General features: G+C 33.1%; 1 protein-coding gene across 5 annotated transcripts in view; it reads left to right on the top strand.

The window, feature by feature from the left end:
- CNKSR2 (connector enhancer of kinase suppressor of Ras 2) overlaps positions 1-22,699 on the top strand; it is a 249,663-nt gene that overhangs the window by 139,121 nt on the left and 87,843 nt on the right. For 3 of the 5 annotated variants that reach the window (XM_081115466.1, XM_081115468.1, XM_081115469.1), the window contains 3 exons: positions 2,140-2,273; positions 7,435-7,646; positions 22,321-22,535. In XM_081115466.1, coding sequence (XP_080971592.1) covers positions 2,140-2,273; positions 7,435-7,646; positions 22,321-22,535 — 561 coding nt within the window. Of the gene's footprint in view, positions 1-2,139; positions 2,274-7,434; positions 7,647-20,656; positions 20,747-22,320; positions 22,536-22,699 lie in introns of all 5 variants that reach the window. The other 2 variants (XM_081115465.1, XM_081115467.1) reach the window with 1 other exon arrangement.

Consider the following 22,699-nt stretch of genomic DNA (forward strand, 5'->3'; position numbering starts at 1 on the left):
GACTCCTATTTCTTTTTTCTTTCTTTCTCCCCTCTTTGTCTAGGGAAGTCAAGGGTAGGTATGAACAACAACAACAGAATTATCTTTAGTTCTACAGATAATAAACTAAAAGGAGAGAAGTCTTCAAAATAGAAATAGTGACCCTAAAACTGAAGAAAGAGAATAAAATTTTAAATTACATTATTTTCTTCTAGTGCTTATGTTTTTAGAACTTTTAAAAAATTCACTTATCCTGTTAGGACATTTTAAAATAATAGAGATATTAGAACATTTAGAAAGCATCTTGAATGTAAGTTTTTCTCTCACAGTGCCTCTGTTGGGAAGTAACATACTATGTAATGAATGTTTTCTCACAGTTCTATAATGATGAAATTTTCATCCAAGTTATTATTTAATGTCACCTGTATTTGATACCAAAATGTCCTGACAGAGAGGAAAACAGTTATAAACAGAGTCACATCCCAATGATTATACATATATAGTATGTCTAAATACTTGTTGTAAAGAACCCATTATTCAAAGATCTGTTGTAGAGGCATGTAGTACATCCCTAGAATACAATTATTTATTTCCTCCAGCTTCATGGTGTTCATTTGTGCAGGTGGCTCCTTATTACGTATATAATTTCAGGATTTCCCATTGCCAAGATTTTTATTTCTAAAAGACACACAGAGTTTTACTGGAAACTGTTCCAAAATCAGCATAGTTAAACATCAGTCTTTACTGTGTACTTTCTTAATATCTCAAAATTCCTCAACATATAAAGCTTCTGACTTTCATACATCATATTATAGAGTCCCAAAATAACTGGTCAATTATTTACCCCTTCTGCCTTTAATTTCTATTTCATATAGTCTAAAGTGTAACCATCATTTTGGCAGAGTGTGTGATTTCAAGTTATTAAGGTGAGCTGTGTAGCAAAGAAGGTAAAAACTGTGCACTGAGTTATAAACTATGTAGCCTACCCTAGTGACCTACATTGTACATTGTACTTATACTTGGCTTTTTTAAACTTATTTTGTTTATCTGTATGAAAGTATTGTCACAATATAAACAGTTGTGACATGCCATTTTTGAGTGTCCAGCTATAGACTGTGGGTCTATATAGATATACTCAAATTGTTATCATACTGGCTAAAATGACATCTGGTCATGTGACGATACAGATCATTTGTGATCATTATTTTTATATTGGCAATTGCACTAAAATGCTTATTTTTCATGTTATTGTATATTTCGCTAATCAGTAAGACCTGTAAGATAAACATGAAAATTTGTGAATTTTTGTTTCACTTTAGGATAACTTCTCGAACCACAAGATCAGTTTTGAAGCTTAGAATTGGGAGTGCTCTTAAGTTAATGCATCCTGATGTATTGCTTGATTTAGTATATATACCATCTTAATTTTAAAAAACTTATACTTAAATATAGGCATGAAAATGAGTTTTCTAGATATGCAACTACAGATTATTTTAAACAATGATAAATGTGTGAAAAGGTGAAATGATTCTGTCACACTAATCACCATACTTTTGAAGATGTACCATAAAATGACTTTGAGAAGAGAGTTGTGTTTACATTTACTTTTAAAAAGTAGGTTTTCCTTGAAAAATACTCTCATATTGGCCTTTCCTGGTCCATTTTTGTAACCTTTTCTGAGAATCTGTGACATTCTGCTAATTTAAGAGTATGTTGTATCTTTTGGGGGGAAGTTCTGAAATATTTTTCTAATATATCAATCAGGATGTGAATGAGCTAATTCTTTTGAAAGTTACTCTTTATTAACTTTCTTTAAAAGAAGGGATTCTAACAAAGCAAATTTAATTTTATTAAGTTTCTGACTGTGACATAAATCTTCTCATTATGAAATACTGCATAGTAATATATAAATATGATTATACCATATAATAAGGTGAGTTGGGAACTAAGTAGAAACCTCTAAAGTAATAAACTATGTGTTTGGAGATTCAAAGGAATATCCCTGTGATAAATAACATGCTTTTTTCTTTTAGCCAAGCTCAAAAACTTTGCAGAAATAGATAATTTTAAAATGATAACTCTGTCGTTGTTGTTGTTGTTGTTGTTGTTGTTTTGTGTGTTGTTTGTGTGTGTATGTATTTTCTTTTTCATTTTAACCAGCCTCTTATACCTAGAAGTCCCACAAGCAGTGTTGCCACGCCTTCCAGCACCATCAGTACACCCACCAAAAGAGACAGTTCTGCTCTCCAGGATCTCTACATCCCCCCTCCTCCTGCAGAACCGTATATTCCCAGGTATAAAACTAACCATCATGTTGTTCTAGGAAGCTTCTATCCAAAGACTAACCCAATGGCATGTAAACTGTGAAGTAAATTCTCAAGGAACAACTTGAATAGTTTATCAGTTGGGAATTCGAACACATTCTAGAAAAATCATTGCATTGCAGAGAATGCATTTTGGTTAATAACTAATTAATATGTATTAAACACTTAGTAAGCATTAAATATCTTATAAACATCTCATATAAAGGTAAGAATAGTAAAATACTATTAAATAATAATTAGGATTATTTTAATAAGTAAAATATAAGTGAGGCTCTTTGGCAAAAAAGCCCCTAGAAATCTTAGGTTACTTTGAAGCATGTCATATCTTTTTTTCTAGAAGAGAAAGTTATAGATAACTATTATAACTTCTTAAATGTAGATAACGAGAGAGTTTGCAAGAAAATGGCTTGACTTTAAAGTCTATGTTCCAGATTTCTTGAGTCTGTGTCCCCATTTCATTTCCAAATTCCTACTGGAAAATCCTGGAAGATAAGGAAGAATAGAACTTAGTGCCATAAAGCATTTTGTCCAAAATCATTCTGATACCCATCTTTCTGGAATGCAAAGTTATGGAAAAGGACCAGTACAAAAGGGACAGTTACTACCAATCACAAAGAATTTGATTCACTTTTTAAATTAGTTGTGCAGTCATTCAAAAACAGTCATTTAAGGTATCTTGTTTTCAAGACATAATTAATATTAAATTTCTTTTATTTGTAAAAGAACTAAAATACCTTGGTTTTATTAATTTTTATTATTCATTGGTACACCTAATGTCTCATTCTATTAGATATGATGGTACTGACGTTTTATTATCTAAATGCTACATGACAACATGACATGTTTGCAAATACTGTGTTGTCATTTGGTAATAAAACTATAGTCAGTTTTATAAACATTTTCATTTTTATTATTGAGAATTAAATGTACCTGTGGGGAAGTATTTTATGAGAAGATTTAATTTACTAAGCTGGGATTCCACAAATATTTATGATATAATTTTACAGTCTCATGTTAAATTTACAATCAGATATAAAAATCTATCTGATATCCTAGTCAAACACAAATTGCATTTTAATTCTATTAAGATAGTGTCTGACTTTCTGAATACTCTTGCATGAAGAGCAATAAAAGTATGTGTGTATCAAATAGGAAGTGAATCTTTTGAGTTTGTTTTATTTTACTGCAAATGATTAAGAGACCTTATTCAGAGAGCTACGTGTACAAATAAACATCAGAAGATTTTTTTTTATCAAATCTCTGCAATGTTTTTAAATGTTCTTTCCTTTTCTCTTGGCTAGGATGGAACTTGTTTTAAAGGACATGTTTCCTAGACAGAAAGTACTTAAAATACACTTCAGAAGACAAAGGAGTAAAATGATAACAGTTCTCTCTTCAGGGAGTGGTGTAGATATGACTAAGGAAATATATAGAAATCAACAAAAAACTTGAACATGCTATTGAAAAATACTGTATAATATAAGAGATTGAAGTATCAATATAGCATTACTTGTTTTGTCAGTATTGTTTGAAAGCTCTATCCTTTTCAGTGAAATTCATAATTAGAGTGCATTATCTCATTTTAGTTGATTTGTAGTTTAGTGTGTAATTGAACACAATATTCTAAATATATTTTGAATCAAATTATTAATTGCTCAGTCACACAGTAATTTTATATAGCATGGTCAAAACAATCCATGCATCAAAGTTCCTTTGTACTACGTACACCTTGTATAAATTATCAGCATTTTCTGTTTTGACTTGAAATGATAGTTATAGAAGTTTTTGAAGTTGTCATTTTTTTTATAGATACAAACTTGGCACTTTTTTTCAATTTTTCTCATTTTGATTATGAGTGTGGTTCACCTAATTGAATTTATCAGAACATTTCTTTTTTTCTATATTAAAAAGTCGGTTTTGTGTAGGATAGGCATTTTGGTGTTAATTTGAAATATAAATCAGACAAATTTTCTCATCTTAAAACAAAAAAGAAACCCTTAAAAATAGTAGGCCTAGTTGTCAAATTAGGTAGAATTGTTTTCATGTGATTCTTTGAACGCATTTATTCCAGAAAAAATAAATGTGGTTACAAAAGTGATCTTATCGCTAAAAGAAAAAAACACTCATATATGTGAAGTGAGTAAAATTTTGTCAGTTTATACATATGACTTATGAGTATATAAAGTTTGATTATCATAGTCTATAGTGCAGGGGTCCTCAAACTTTTTAAACAGGGGGCCAGTTCACTGTCCCTCAGACCGTTGGAGGGCCGGACTATAGTTTAAAAAAAAACAAAACTATGAACAAATTCCTATGCACACTGCGCATATCTTATTTTGAAGTAAAAAAACAAAATGGGAACAAATACAATATTTGTATTTGCATGTGGCCCGTGGGCCGTAGTTTGAGGACCCCTGCTATAGTGCATTTTTTAAGATGAAAATCAATAATTTATAGGTCTTTGCACAACTGTGACATTTAAGCACTAATTTCTCTTGTGAAGTTTACAGTGAGCCATTAAATATAAAGTCCACTAAAGTAATACTCTAACTTTTCAGTTGTTCTATGAGATCCCTTTTAGAGAAAAACTATAGATTTATTACACATGTGTATAACTATCTAACATTTAAAAAAGGGAAGAAAATACTCCAAATATTACTTGGGGGATTTTTCTGCAGTTAGGTTCTTTATTCAGTTCTGCATTTTCCAGATCGCATATATACAATTAGCATTTATTAATTCTACGAATAAACATTAAATATAAAAAATATATTTTTTAATCTTTACAGCAAAATGAAGTAATACATTTAGTTACTCAGTGGCTTATGGTGTGAATACATATACAGACACACAAATTTATATGCACAATATGTATATCAATTCATTTTTTTGCAAAGTTTGTTTTTGGTTTTTACTTTTTAAAATTCAACTTTATTTGAATGAATGACATATAAGTGTGTTTAATAAATCTTCCTTGCTGGTAAAAGGTCCCTCTTTCATATCATTTAGTACAAGGAATACCAGCCCTTCCAATTTTCTGCCACAGGTGTACCCCTATAATTAGAGCATGGTGAATTAACTACAGCCCAGTCACCCTCATATATCAAGCTGCATTAACAGTTATGTCACCGGCATGATAGAAAAGTCTGCCCATTTGTAGATAAATATAACCCTCTTCCAGTGCCACGACTTTGTTAGGGCTATTTCCAAACTAATTGCAGTGTCTATTTCCTTTTGATAGAGGACTAAACCAGTAAAAACTAAAATAAAAAGACCAGACAATTTGTACAGGAAGCGTTTTTAGCTAGCTGAAAATAAAATTCTGCCTGGATTTTATATTTATTTTCTTTATGCTGCCTAAGAACTATATAGTTCCAATTTGAAAATAGGCAACACTTTATTTTAAAAATAAAAGAGTGAATGGCAATGTAAATGGCAATTTCACCTTGTGATGAGTTAAATACATAAGAAAATTTGCCAACTCAGTCTGTCGTGAGAATATTATTTACTATTTTCTACATGTTTAAATTACTAGGAATATAGTTTCCTTCTTTCAGACAAACCTAATCTAAACATTTGCATATGGATACAAGCATAGTATTGTGCTGAATTGAACCTCATATTTTGGATTTGACATTCAATTTATAACCTCATCGCCATTTTATAAGATGCAAGTTGAAATGCAAAATTCTTCTTTTCATCTGTACTGTTATAAGATTTGTTCTATTGATTTAAGATTCGTTTTGTTGATTTAAGATTTCAAGTGTTGGCACTTGACATAAAATTAAATTGTATCTGCTTTGATAGCACTGATGTCACTCTTTAGCATAAAACAGGAAACGAGAATTAGGAAGAAATAAAATTAATGACCCACAATGGAAGAAACATTGCATTTACATCGATAGTCCTATTCTAAAAGACAATATTTTCTAACAAAAATTTCATAGCTAGTCATTTAAACATGTAAGATAAATAAGGTTCGATACAGCCGAACCTAAATGAAATATTTCTACTAAAATACCACTCATTAGGGCCCAATCATCTGGACCATGTGAGTAATACAATATGTAAGATTTAGGGGTTTCATAAATTATTAGAGAACTTTCTTTTTAGATTCCTATAGGAGAAAAAATAAACTTGCCATCATTTTTTTTATTGAAATTTAATTATTCAAAACATTTACATGACTCCAAATTCAAAACTATATAAAAATACATTAAAGCAAATGTTTTCATCCCTGCTTCGTCCACATTTTCCCTTTCCTTCCCCATAAAAATTAGTTTTTATTAGTATGTTTTATTCTTCCATTATTTCTTCTTGAAAATATAAGCAAAACTAGGTATTTACATTAATATTCCCTTTCACCTTTCTTACAAAAAGAAAGGAGAATACTACAAACATTGCTCTCTACCTAGCTTTTTTGGTACATTTATTGGGGTGATATTGGTTAATAACTTGCCATCATCTTTAATCCTATTCTTAAACTCTATATGGATATGTAATGAAATTTTCCATTTGGAATGAATTCTGTGAATATATGTACTTACTATTAAATGAGATACATAGAATTTAAATACTGAGAGTATTTTCATTAAGGTGTATTTTAAGTTAATAACAAGCTATTTGACATTCTTATAATATCAGTTTACTTAGTACTGATTTGGTTTTTAAAGCCACAGTGTCCTTACAGAGGTGTTTGTTCTTAAACACATTTTTGTTTTTAAGTAGTGCAGATATTATGTGAATCAACTAGGTAAACTGGCAAAAGAAAGTTAGATTTTTAACATTTCCTACTGTCTTGAACACTAAAAGCAATTTGTGTGCTAAGGTGATTTCCTTTACATGGTATAGAGCAGTGAAAATGGACTAGGGCAGGAGTTAAAAAAATCTATGATCCACGTCTGGCTGTGTCATTTATTACCTGTGTGACCTTCAGGCAACTCATTTAATCTCTCTAAGCCTCAGCATTTTTTCTACAAAATAGGAATAGTTAAAAATTGCCCTATAAGCCTCAAAGTTTAGAAAGATGAGAAGATATATTGCATGGGAAGGATATTTTTACTATTTTAGACATTCTCAGCCATTTTACCACCCTAACACTTTCCTACATTCTTCTTCACCCTTTCTTTAGGGATGAAAAAGGAAACCTTCCTTGTGAAGACCTCAGAGGACATATGGTGGGCAAGCCTGTGCATAAGGGATCTGAATCACCAAATTCATTTCTGGATCAGGAATATCGAAAGAGATTTAATATTGTTGAGGAAGATACTGTCTTGTATTGCTATGAATATGAAAAAGGAAGATCAAGTAGTCAAGGAAGACGAGAAAGCACCCCGACTTATGGTAAGAGTTCTTAAGTTGACATAAGAACATATGTTTGGAATGGGAATTTTAATTTCTTTTCATAGGCTTTTGAGTTATGAAAATTATTTGATAGCTTTTGTATTTTGTAATTGATCTGTGTCTGTCATATGCTTATAAGTGAACTTTCAACAATGTGAGGTATGCCATCTAAACTTATTCTAAATTTTCCAAAGAGTAAGCAAGAATAGTAAATAGAATTTTAGCTCATTAATGATGTGTGGAAACCGTTTCTAATTACATTAAATTTTTGTATGTCAGATGTTGCCAAATTGGAATAATTCAAAGTGGGTTTTTTTTCCTTTTTTAAATGTAAATTTGCTATTGACATGGCTTATTTAAAATAAAATTGTCTTCTTACTCCTCGGGCATTGAAAAATCTTTAGATAGACTTTTCTGAGGAAAAAATTTATTTTGATATTGGTCTTTTTTAAGAAGCTGCAAAGTTTGAGTGGAACTAGATTTTAAATAGGAAGAACACACTATTTAAAGCAAAGATGCACCTGGAATGACCATGTCCCTAGAGTTTTGTGGGGGGTTTTGTTTTTAGCTTTGACTCCTATTTTTCCATGTATGATCAAGAAAGTAACCCAGTCACAAACACTTAAAATTGATATAGCATATCTGAAATATTGGCAGGGAAAGTTGCCTAAAGTTAAAGTACTGAATAAAGTCTGTCATCCTATTACAAGAATGAAGAGATTTAATTGGAAGTCTATGCTACTCCCTTTCAAGTTTTCCAACTAATCATGTTTAGTGAGGAACTTATACTTGGGGAAGGACAGGATCCTTGCAGATTAGTCCAGACTTAATCAGTGGGAGCTGAGCAGAAGGAAATTTTAATTTTCTCTTTCCACCTGTCCTCCTTACTTGTCCACAGTGGCCAAATGCCTCCCTTCTGTGATCCCAAAATATTGGTCATCGCTTATCTTAATACACATGCCTTATTTCCTTACAGCTCTTGGGTTATAATTATATATGAAAAGTTTTGCACAAAATGATCCTAAAGATTAGTAACCATGGTTATCTTCCTTTGTGTTATTCTCTGTGCATGTGTTTTTCTATCATAAGAATAAGCAATGGTATTTTATAGCATAGCTCTTCATACTACTTTAGTGGCATTTAATTTGAACTGTCATAATTTGAACATATTTGCAGCTTTGCTTTTTCCCCCTACTATATTTTAAACCTTTGCAATACAGAAGCCTGCCATCTTTATTATCCCTACCCCTGAACCATTACATAAGATTATTATTTTTATTCATTCATTCCACAAGCACTTATTGAATACCTATTATTAGTCAGTACTATATACCAACTTTTCCTTTTATTTATGTCCCAGAATTTTCTGTCTATTTTCTACTTATGTTGAAGAAGATACGAATGTTTAACCTAAGAGGAAATTGTAATCACCACATAAATTTGATTACTGATAGCTTTATAAAAGATATGTTTATCTCTTCAGACTACAGTTTAAACAAATCATATTTCTCCCAATAAAATGGAATACTATTTAAATTTTAGAAAATATAGATATCCTACGTATATTTCACATATTTTTATGAACTTAGGAGAAAAGAAATGTATATGTGCTTGAAAGAGGGATAGGAAGTTAAAAAAAATAGTTCTTTTACTTTTGATCCTGACTTTTTTAAACTTTTGAACCTAAAATATAATCTGAACCTTCAATAGAGATACTTATAGATACTTCATTGGTGATTCCCTGGCACAACCTGAAGAACGCTCTAAGTAACTAGCAGTGTAATCTATTTGCCTTTTTAAAAAATCAGATATTAAGTAATAAAACCTATTACACATGAATTAGTGGCCATAATATTCCCAAAGACTGGCTCATTTGTTAATTCATCCTATATAATAAAGAGCTAATATGCTAATAAGACTGGATGGCAGAATCACCTTCCGGAAAGACCAGTGGGCGGGGGGCAGGGCTGTGAAGCAGCTGGCCGTGAGGCAGCTGGGGCTGCAAGGGCCAAGTCCCTTGCATGAATTTCGTACATCGGGCCTCTAGTTCATACATAAAGTCTGCTAGACACTAATGATACAAAGGCGAATAAAACATAAATCTTCCTTGGAAGGCAGTCATAACCCAGAGAAAAGAAAAATGAAGAGATGCATTGAAGTCACTCTAGGTAAGTAGGAATGTGAACAAAGTTCTGCAGTAGCCCAGGAGCTTAGCCCCAGAGTCTGCCTGGGAAATCACATAAATAGAAGTGATATTTATGCTGAGTTTTAAATGATAAATAGTCATCATCAGGGTTTCTAAATGCTAGTTATCCCCACCAAATACCTGGCAACTTCTCAAACCTAGGTCTGCCATCTGAGGGTTCATATCAGTCTCTCAGCCTGGACCCCAAGTCCCCAATACAAATTAGATCAAATGTTTATAACCAATAATTGATGACAACTTATTTAACCTATAAAGTGGTCCCATTACATTGAGCCCTTAGGGCAGGGGTTCTCAACCTGTGGGTCGCGACTCCTTTGGTGGTTGACCCCTTTCACAGGGGTCGCCTAAGACCATCCTGCATATCAGATATTTACATTACGATTCATAACAGTAGCAATATTACAGTTATGAAGTAGCAACGAAAATAATTTTATGGTTGGGTTACAACCTGAGGAACTGTATTTAAAGGGCCAGAAAGTTGAGAACCACTGCCTTAGGGTGCCAATGTTCTCTTGGATTTAACAATAATGAAAATCAAAATACATTATCCTGCTGAAATATATTGCAAAAAAACTAAAGTACAAAAAAGTTCACACTTGATATTTTCTGGAAATTACAATAATTTAGCTTGTTAGCACTTGTGTGATACCTGAAAATGCAGTATAGAAGTCCTTTAGCTTACAATGTTCTACTTAGTTCTTAGTCATAAATACTCTTAACGTGAAGTATGTGAACTTAGTCATCATTACTCTCCTCTTAACTTCCCATATTACTCAGAGAGGTTTAGAGTTTTGATTATAAGAGTGTAGACAGGATTTTGAGAAGCAAAGGAGAAACACAACATAGTGCCTAATATGTGCTTTTGATTAAATATATATGTACTTATTATATTCTCTTAGTACATTCATATTTTCAAGTAAATTACATAAGATAAAAATATTTAGGAAAGCTCTGTTCCTAAGAGGGAGTAAAAAGAACAGTTATTTGCCCTAAGCTATTAGATAAGTACAATATGGATCAACAGTAGATGGCCCTTCTAGAAAGTAAGTAAGCAATACTTGTTGAGCTTTTATATATGCCAGGCACTGTTCTAAGCTTTTAGAATGTGTGAATCTATTTAATCTTTACAACAACAATATGAAGTAGAAACTAATGGAATTTTTATTTTACATATGAGTTAAATAACTTACCCAACTAGCAAGTGGATAGAGCTGGGATTAAGTACCCATGGATATTTGTTGATTCTGCCAGTGGTACTAGGTGACTAAATGTAATGAAAATAATTTACTAAATTATAGGAAAATAAAATCCACAAGTTGCATTACTCTTTCCAAATTCAAACATTTTATTTCAAGCAAAAAGAACTTGGTCTGATTTTGTATATTCTTGTCTATGTTGTTTGGTATTTACTGGCACTATAATAAACATGCATTTATATAGACATGGCCTTGACAGACCTTAGGAAAAGATGGCTAAATTGAGGAGTAAAATTAGCAAACAATGTGTTATATCCTTTTTAAATCAGAGAACATAAAATAGGGTTGTTTTGCTTTGTTTTGTTTTTAGCATAAAATAGGTTTTACTTTCCTTGAAAGGTAGACAAGAATAACTTCTGGAAACACAAAATACAGTAGGGGAAGAAACCTAGATAAGTGGTCACTAGCATTGGCTGCCGTATCAGCCATACTTGGTAATCCTGTCTGCCTTGAAATGACTCTAATGTGGCTCGGAGATGTTCCTCTAGGCCCCTGATTTCTCATTTGTTAAAAGAAGAGGATAAAATCTGCCTCATAGACTTTTGTGAGAATTTAATGATAACACACTATAAATTGCCTAGAAAGTGGCCAGTATGTGCTAGGTATTTATTTTTGCTGTTGTCTTTATTACATAGAAACTTTAGTGTTGCTAAGACAATAGATCTTAACTGTTCTCACCACACACAAAAAAGAGGGTAACTATATGACGTGATGGGTGTGTTAAATAGCTTGATTGTGATAATCATTTCACAATGGATATGTATGTCAAATCATCACACTGTACACCTTAAATATATACATCTTATTTGTCAAATATACCTCAATACATCTGGAAAAAATTAACTTAAAGATCTCAACATATAGCCTGGCCAGGGTCACTCAGCTGTTGAACATGGGCCCATGAACCAAGAGGTCACCAGTTCAATTCCCAGTTAAAGGCCTATGCCAGGATTGTGGGCTCGATCCCCAGTAGGGGGCGTGCTAGAGGAAGACAATTGATGTTTCTGTCATTGATATTTCTATCTCTCCCTTCCCTTCTCTCTGAAATAAATAAAAACATATTTTTTTAAAAACCCAACATATAAATCATAATAATAGTGACAGCCATTTTAAATTCCTTGAAGAATAAGATGGGATGAATAAAGAGTTCAATAAAAAATGAAACTTTAATGTGGTGGTAAAAAAGGGGGACATGATAGCATTAAATCACTTTAACTATTTGGTCTCATCTGCTCATGTTTCAAAGATAAAGGCTCAAATTTGATTAGATCAGTTGCTTGGCAACTTTTCAGTATAGTAATATCTCCCATCAGCTTTCCCTTTTCACTATTCAGGCACTACTTGCCCTTGCTATTCCATCATAGCACATTTCTGTACAGAAAAACCTGCTAAAAGGCTGGCATAGTTAGCTGAGTCCCTTTGTGGCCATGAGTAGTCATATTTTATAAGAATAGGAGGAAAACATGTTTTTTACTATAATATCACGGAAGAGTATTGGTTTGAAGGAATCCAGACCTTTTCTGATTTATGGAAAATCCAAGACCTCACTAAAAGCACATGAATGCATGCAAAGCCAGTATTTTAGAACTGCTCCTCATAAGTGTTATTGTGCACATTGTACATTGAGACAAATTAATTTCTGTCATTACACCTGAACATTTTTCACTAAAAAACAAAGTACTATGTCCCTTTTAGTCACATGAATAGCAAATGGCTTGAAATGACTTAGAGCAACATATGGAGGCCGTATAGGCAATGACACTGTAAACTGAATTTTATCAATGTGAGGGGAGGATATTGTCTATAGGTTCCAGGTTCTATGATCATACTTCAGTATCTCCGTCCTTTTTGTCTTACAACTTCATTCTATCTTTTGGGCAGTTAAATTGTAACTAATAGCATTGTTTCACACATTTCTTAAAGTATCAATTATATGTAATACATTCACATTTATTTATTTCTGACTACAAGGCTGCTATCTTTCCTGTGATTTTCTAATATAAATTATCCTCCTTCTCAGGTAAAAGGCCAGCTGTCATCTATCAGCTATGCTAGAGAGAAAAGAAAATAGTATTGTAACCACAGAAAATTTCTGTGTTCAATTAAAATATACCACTTTCAAAGCAGAACTAATCATAGAGCTATGAATTAATGAATTAAAAATGCAGAAATATGAGATGTGTACCATACTTATAGGAATTCGATTTCTTTTGATTTATGTAATACATTTCATAAAGACCATATGTTAGCTTCACAGAATAATTTTGAATATCAAGCTGATGTTGATAAGGAACCATGTATTTGATAGAAAACTATTTTGGCATAGAAATAGAAAATAGTCTGTTCCTAATGTAAAAATTAGTGTTATCACCTAGGTAAGGTACTCTTTGTTTGTGTAATTCTATGGATAGAAATATTAGAGCATGAGTTTTGAGGTCACATAGAAAGACCTGTACCCTTTGTAATACTTTAAGCAATAAAACAATAACTGTAAGATATAATTATAAAAAAAAGACCTGAATTTGGTGTGACAGGTTGTCCTTTAATAACTGATTGACCTTGAACTTGAGCCTTATCCTCTGTTTTTTTCCCTTATCTGTAAAATGGGATAGTCATAGTGTTTTATGAGGATTAAGTGAGAGATGCATGTCAAGTACTTAGCACTGTTCTTGTCTCATAGAAAGTGTGCAAGAAAGCATGCTTAAATGGCATTAAAAATTGCAGCTGCTCATAAATAAAAATGTCCCGCCCTAGCTGGTTTGCTCAGTGGATAGAGTGTAGGCCTGAGGACTGAAGGATCACAGGTTTGATTTTGGTCAAGAGCATGTGCCTTGGTTGCAGGCTCCTCCCCAACCCCGGCTCTGGTCGGGACATGTACAGGAGGCAACCAATCAATGCGTTTCTTTCACATTGATATTTCTCTGTCATTCTGTCTTTCTAAAAACCAATGGAAAAATATCCTTGAGTGAAGATAAATAAATAAATCCCAAAGATTATCAAATGCTGATGGATCAAATGAACATTTCCTCCTCTCCTATGGAGGGGCTTAATAAAGGACAAAGGGCTGGAAGTGTTTCCTCAGTTTGGCCCCTTTAACTACCCAATAACTAGCCATTCAAATAATATAAATTAAAAGACATATGAATAGAGTTTGTCCCTTTCTTTGGTTTGGTTTTGAGAAGTAGAAGGAAGAGCATTCAAATAGCTAATAACACTAGAAACTGTCCTGATCCAAGGTTTTTTTTAAAGTTCCACTATGGAAATTAATAGCTCATATGCTGGACAGAAGGACCTTTTAAAACCTCATATCAACAGAATTCTAACAACAATTCAGACCCCACACATTGTTAAAGGTTAAGGTTAATTGCTAAAAAGTAATAGAGGGAGAGATAATAATATGTATTATAAATAAAATAAGTTATAGTCTCTCAAATAAATGAAACCTGACAAGAAGAGATCACCCTGAAAGCAACTGAAGCTACTAGATAATAGATAAACAGTAAGATTAAGAAAAAAGTAATAAAGTTCCAGAGTATTAATATGTGGACAAAATGGAAAGATTAGCAAATCAAATCAACAAAGCTGATGCAGCTATCAGAGGAAAAAAGAAACTCTTCAAATGAATTAATCAACAGAAAGATACGAACTAGGTGAAATAGTACTTCCCTTAAAGACAGAATAGGAAATAATAGAAATACTCTCATTCAGTGATTTTCAGCTAGGCTCAGAGCACATTTGGCCATTTCTGAAGATATTTGTAGTTGTCATATCTGGAAGTGGAGGTGCTGCTGACATCTAGTGGGTAGAGGCCCAGGATGTCATTTCAGCATCCTACATAGAATGTGCGACTCATAGAATGTGCACAACAAATGGTGCAGGATGGCTTCCAACAATAAAGAATGATCCAGTCCAAAGTGGCAAGTCCTATTGTCGAGAAACCCTAGCTAATTTAAGAAGAATGAGTTGCAGACAAAGTGAATACAGAAGCAGGTAACTATGACTAGAAAATCAAAGAGCCCTTGTACAACATAGGGTCATTTGCCCTTTTGATTTTATTAAAATAGTGTAAGGTTGTGATGACCTACCCCGTTCTACAATAGAAAACCTAATCATGACAAATGCTGGAATAGGAAGGAACCCATTGTCTTTAGTGTTAGCTCTCTAATCACAATGTGGTTTATATAATCCAGCATTTTCCTAAATATGTTCTTTAGATAACTAGTTCTGAAAGAGAATCTTTGTGAAAGGAAGAGATTATGTAGTTAAATAAGATTCAGAAGCTGTGCAGATTTTTCACCCTTCTTGGAGATCAATAAGTGCATGTTAGCATACCAACGGGTTTGAAAGTTGTTGAATTCGGTTTAGCTTATTGTTTCCCAAATGTATTTGTGCATTTATTTATTTTTTGTTTTGGTCACAAAATACTTATTAACCGTTGAATGGGACTAATGCTTGATGGAATATATTTTTAAAAATGCTGAAATAGACTTTTGCAGCTCCTTTTAAAGACCCATATACCAATGATAAATTTTCTTTGTATTTTAAGTTCCAGATAAGCATTTGGAAAAACTTCTATTCTTAAATTGAAGCCTGCCCTAACAGATGGCTTGTTGAATGTCATCTTCATTTAGTTCTTGCAGAAAAGCCATTTTTAAAAGTAAATCTTATTTCTGATAAAAAGTCCCAACTAAAGAAATAAATACTAACTGGAAGGATGTGTACACGGTGTTCTATACTCCAGGCTTCTTGTATCACTGCAAAACAATTTGCAGGAAATCATGGGAGAGATAGATCCTTGAAGATAGGAAATGTCAAGTGTTACAGCCAATCTTGTTAAAGAAGAGATGACTAAAAATTTCACCCTGATTACCTTAATGACTGAAGACATTAGAGCAAGTAATTAAAACAATATACAGACATCTAAATATACATATGACAACCTAGCATTATTTTAGTAGTGCAATGTCAAACCAATTTGTTTTCCACCTTCCTTAAGGAATATATAACAAAGTTACATCCGCAATTTATGCGCTAATCCTTCATTAGCTCTTTAGCTAGCTTTTAAGAATGTTTTTGCAAGATTTTCAAACTGGGAGGACACTTAAACAAAAGCAGTAATAATCCATGTTATCAGATTATTTTTGAAGAAAGATGAATTGGATTTTTCTGTAAATGCAATGGCCTTAAATTCATCACCAAATCAAATTAGTGTAGTAAAAAGAGCCCTGGGATAGGAAGTTGAAAGTCTATATTCATGGGCTGACTTATCAGTGAAATCCTGAGAAATTAACTTTGGTATGTCTTAAGTTTTTCATCGCAACCTTTCTTGCTAGCTTCACTGATTAACATGATCATAAAGAGAAAAATATATGAAAGAAATGATAAAGTTATTACAAGATGTCATTTTGTTTCATTTGAAAGTCTTCCAGTTGATGGTCTTAATCCTTGTCTTTTTCTTTTCATGAGAAATGATGACTGTCTTCCATATTTTGATAAGATTTTCAAGACACTGATTTACTAAGGTTTTTTTATAATGAAGAAAAATATATAACATACAATTTTCCATATTTTTTTCATTATAGTTCACATTTTTATGTGTTAGTTTTCTGTATTAGTTTCAGGTGCACAGCATAGTGGTTAGACAATCATATACTTTACAGGGTGGTCCCCCTAATATTTTAAGTACCCCCCCCCACTGGCCTGTACATAGCTACTACAATATGATGTACTAAGGTTTTTAAAAAAAACAAATTCCTTTAATTTCTAGTTATCTAACTTGAAAACAGGATGTTTTTAACCAAATAATGCCCATGTCATCTTTCTTGTCCACATTTATTGCTGAGCACAGCAAGGGGCAAATCTCCATTAGCATAGCTCATTGTATACCCAGTTAGAGGAGGACCTAGAACTCTTCTGCCACTTAGGCAGTATTTAAATCATATGAATCCTTCTCAGTCTTTCCACACCCCTCTAATGTAGAATAATCTCTATGCATAGTGACATTTTAACTAAGAAAAACCAGTCTTTCTGAACTACAATGTGTATTGAAGATTTGTTCTCTTGGTAGAATGTTTACAAAAGATGTTTTGGTTCAAAATACAATTAGCCATGGTGTTAAATATTAAAAGTTCCATTTTATTTATTTATTTTTAATTTATTTATTCAGGTGACATTGGTTAATAAAATTATATAGGTTTCAGGTGTGCAATTCTATAATATGTCATCTGTATATTGCATTTTGTGCTCACCACCCAAAGTCAAGTCTCCGTACATCACCATGTATCCCCTCTTTACCTTCCTCCACCTGCCCCACCCCCCCTTTCCCTCTGCTGTTGTCTGTGTCTATGAGGTGTTTTTTGTTTAATTTTTGCTTAACCCCTTCACCTTTTTCAGCCAGCCCTGCAATCCCCTCCCCTCTAACAGTTGTCATCCTGCTTTCCATCTATGAGTTTGTTTCTATTTTGTTTGCTATATTGTTCATTAAATTTCACATATGCGTGAAATTATATGGTACCTGTCTTTCTCTGGCTGGCTTATTTCACTTAGCATAATGCTCTCCAGGTCCATATACTTTTTGATGCACTTTCTAATTTTCCCATTTAACAATTTTTATCTTACTCCCCATTTAAAGTCTAGATCACTTTTAGTAAGCAATAGGAAAATTCACAAACAAGTTGTAGCAGTTTTAAAAATATGGCCATAAAGATCAAAAGTGCCTGTTCTTACTAACTTTATTAATTCAAGATATGTTGCCTTTATCCTTAAAAAATTACTGACTTTCCATTTAATTCAGTTTTATTCCTCTTTAAATATGTGGTTCTCTACCTTAAATAACCTTCGGATGTTTTCCTAGAAATGCAGTCAACCATCTGAAAGTAATTTTTCTGTCTGGAATGTGGGAAGTTTGATGGGTGTATGTGGCATGCTTATAGCTTAACATTCCTTACTGCACTCATTTTCATCAAAATATTGGTTAAGTTATTCAGAACAGATGTGTATATGTGTATATATTTTTTTCTTCTTAGACTGCAGAGAAAGCTTTTTTGTGAGCTAAAGGTTATGTCAGATTTAAGAAATCTCTCTGAAGTCTTTTTCAACTTTTGGCAACTGTAAGAGAGAATATTGTTTCTCAGAAGCTGTTTATCGCCCTGAAACTTAATGATTTTACCATGTTTTGGGAGAGAGTTTTTAAAAAGGGATACAATTGAACAGCAGTCATTCAGTAGTATTTCTATGGACATCATGGGTAGCATAATATGGGAATGTTTCTGGATAAGGAAGCAGGACATCTAGTTCTGACTGGATTACCAAACAGCTTTGTAAGGCTCCATTTGTTAGAAAAATGTAGGGGGTTGTTCAGGTTGACATACTATCTTAGAAGTAAGCGAGGGACAGAGGGGAAAGTAAGGAAAAGTAAGAAGGAGAAAAAGAGAAAATAGACTGGAAGGAAGGAGAAGGAAACTATGAAAATAGAAACTGGCAGTATATCTTGGACTTTTTTGGGATCCAATGTGTACACATGTTTGGCTCCAAACAACAAATTATTTCTTCAAAAATTATCAAATTAGTTTATTTATGTATATATAACATGTAGAGCAAGTAAAAACAACAGCCTATTTATTGGATATTTTACTTTTCAAAGATTTTCTTCATGACATGTAGAAACATTGTTAGTGCTATTAATGCTCCAATTTCAGTGCTAATGTGAAATGGACTTTATTTTTAAAAAGATTCTAAAGAAATGTTTGAAAATGCAGCATTCACAACATTGAAAATCTGGCAGACTGATTCTGCAAAGAATTTGAATAGACATGACAAGAGGAGACCTTTCCTAAAACCTTCCCCTGTCCCCTCATTGGGCAGAATATATTGACCTATATCAACTCACCCAAATTCCCTCTGTAAAAGTGTAATTCTACTCCATGAGAATTTTGGAATCTTAGATGATCGTTTATAAAATTGTTCGCATACCTTGAAAGTAAACCATTAAATACTGCCTTTTTTGGCGCTTTAATAATTTTACCATGTCTCATTCATCCTCAGACTTTCAAAAGAAGTTAGCAAAATATACTGTTTCAGTATATATAATAAAAAGCCATAAGGTTGGCACATTTTCTGAAGAACACATAGTAACTGTGAAATTTAGGCAAGGAGGGAAGTGAAAAAGACATATGGTGACTGAGAGGTGAAGGTGGAAGATGTGTGATTAGAGGAAGGCTCATTGGACTTGGAGTGCTGTAGGGGTATGCACAAAATATAGAAGGTGGTAGTTGGAAAATTGGACACTGGAAGAGATTATAGCCATTGAAGATGACAAGATTAAGCATATGACTACAAGAATGCATAGAGGAGAAACCCTCAGGAAAATGTGAGGGTTGGAAGCTGAATATTGAAGTCACCAAGAATTAAGGCAGAAGTGGTATTTGAGTGCCTGAGTTTGAACCCTGGTACAACATACTTACCAGCTGTGTCCTTGGGCAAGTTACATAACCTGTCTCGGTTTCTTCATCTAGTAAAATGAGTATAATGATAATATAGTTTTCATAATTATGAGGATTAAACACGTATTTATAAAACCTTTAGACAGTATGTGACATATGATAAGTGATATATGTGTTAATATTATTATAATGATTGCCATAATCATCATTGTTACTATCCAGTCCTGTGTGAACTTTTGCTTTATATTCATTCAAAATTTATTAAGCAACTATTGTAAGCCACGCATTGTGCTAGGTATCCTTTTTAAACTTTTATATATTTTTGGCTCTTTTGTGCTTCAGGATGTCAAGTTGATCAAAAATAATGCACTGCAGCCTCACCAAAAATTATCCTTGAAGTCTATGCCATGAGTTCTGCTTACTTGAGTAAAATGTTGTGTAATAAGAATACAAACTTAAAGGGAAATGGGACAGGCCAAAGCACTGAATACTTGGATCTGGAAACTAGAATTACTTATTCACAATATAAAAAGATGAGATGCTTGGGGAAGACCCAGGTATAAGAGAATCTAGATATATTGCTGAAGCGTGGTGGTATCAAAATGTATGGCATTGGGAGCTAGGAGGCAGGGAAGGTAGGAAGTTAGCATTGTGGTGTTCCAACATGAAACAATGGGTTCATGTCCTGACAGGGCAGGTTAAACACAAGGGACTACTATCTTGGAGACTGACTATCAATATATAGACATGTGGGCGTTGGAGAATTAGATAGAGATCAAATTACTGAAAATAAAGTAAAATCACTGAAATAATGATCCTCTTTGTAAAGGACCACCCTCAAAGTCTGGGGCTCCTAAGAGAGCAAACCTAGGCTAGTCTTTATTGTTTACAAAACGTAGCTTATGTTTGAATTATCACCTGGCCAATTGCCACAGGCAGTTTCACCTTCTGGCTCAAAACACACACATTTTTCATCTACACAAATGCCAACCATAATGTTGCATATGAGTGAGTGTGTTTTGCAGACTGTAGCTAAAAATCAGTGTAAGTTTAAGCAGACATGGGGAAGAAAAACAATGTGATGTGAATTTTGTTCTCTGTGTTTAGGCAAGCTACGACCTATATCTATGCCAGTGGAATATAATTGGGTGGGGGACTATGAAGATCCAAATAAGATGAAGAGAGATAGTAGAAGAGGTAAGTGTTCTAGAATTTCAGTGTAGGCTGAGTTGTTGGAACAAAAAGCAAATTTAAATGTTTTTAAATAGGATCTTATGGCTTCAGTAGAAAAACTTTCATTCTTTCATTGACTCAGTGACCCAAACCAATTCAGACCAACATTTGACAATCTTGACTTATTATTAAGTAGATATCTTCTGTGAATGCCTCCTGAGGGATTCAGGGTAGATAAGTACAGTGTAAAAATTAATAGCTCATTGTTATTTGAAAGTTAATATTTGGAAAACAAGGTCAGAAGTGTGAAACTGCATAAAAGTTTAGTAAATAGAGTTTGTGATCAGTCCCCATTGGTCTGCAATGAAACCTCACCACTTTTATATTAATACAGCCTTAAAATGAAGCACATGGATAAAAGCTATTGGAAGCTCAACCAGTGACTCTAGTGAAAACTATATAGAAATGGGGGAAAAAACTGCTTTGCTTTTTTTTCTCTTCTGTTTGCTGTTCAGGGTTATCTTCTTACTTGGGGGTGGGCTACACTTGAAGTATCTACCAAAAGTAAGTTTTTATGTTCACTTATCCTGCTATTGAGCTGGGTAATAAAGAGAACAACAGAGAGTCTCACTAGTAAGTGGGATTCGACCAAGTACACGTATGGTGGGCCCAGTGGATCATGTTGCTACTTCCACTTTCTGAAATCAAGAGCCATTAAGTTGTAGATGAAAAAGAATACAAATCCAAACAAAGCAAACATTATTTATAAAACCTAAGCTCACTAAGCTTTCATCACAATATGTTTAACCCATTTGTCTGTTATTTCCAGCCAATATACAGAATTTATTTCATTACTATACAGATGTACAGACCACACAGGGATAAGCAAGCATGAATACCTGCTTCATTAGTCTTCTTAGCACTTGTTTTATGGAGCAGGCATTTTTGAAAATGGGACAGGGATATTGACAAATTTCTTTGCATCTATATACTCATTCCATTTTCTAAACTTCAGTTTCTAACCTAATTTGTTTTATAGAAGTAATCAAGAAAAACATAAAAAGAGAAATGCTTATCATATGCCATCTCTGGGTCACTCTTTTGGAACTTCATATGGTAGTGGCAACTTGGGGGGTAAAAAGCCTTATGAAGTACTAAGTGCTGGCTATCAATTTAAGCACTGATTTTTATAAACTAAGTTTCCTGACTATTGGTTCTTAATGTGGGCTTTAACTTCTCCAATGATGCTATCTAGCCTGCCATAGGTTGGTGTTTGTCATCAGCTTTTAGCACAATTCTCCTGGGGGAGCTTGTTAAAATATGTATGAGGCACACACCCAGAACTTCTGCTTCAGGTTCGGCAGGTGCTTCTGATATAGTTGGTCCAGAGATGAAAGTTGGAGATATAATATATAAGCTATTTATTATTGTCCTATGATCCCAAATAATTAAGGTTTTCTATATTTCCACTACATAGGTATTTTATAAATTAAATCAAGTTACATTTCTGAAATGGAATCTAATAGCACAATTAGGAAAGAATGACAAATTTGGAATATTTGCATATTTATATTAGTGTATTTATCTCTTTTATATAGAAAACTCTCTACTCCGATATATGAGCAATGAAAAAATTGCTCAAGAAGAATACATGTTTCAGAGAAACAGCAAAAAAGACACAGGGAAGAAGTCTAAAAAGAAGAGTGATAAGAGTAATAGCCCGACCCACTATTCATTGCTACCTAGTTTGCAAATGGATACATTGAGACAAGACATCATGGGCACCCCTGTGCCAGAGGCCACACTGTACCACGTAAGTAAAATTTCAGACTCTATAATACAGCTTTTATTCGGCGATTCTTTTGGCTGAATTCCAAATTATTTATTTTTATGCTGCTGCTAGATTTTCACAAAATATCTTAAGTTTAGAGTTTAAGCCCTTAAAGAAAACACAATGGCTTATTGACTTGTTCTTCA

Source organism: Myotis nattereri, assembly GCF_964212035.1.
Source record: "Myotis nattereri genome assembly, chromosome: X".
Taxonomy (NCBI): Eukaryota; Metazoa; Chordata; class Mammalia; order Chiroptera; family Vespertilionidae; genus Myotis; species Myotis nattereri.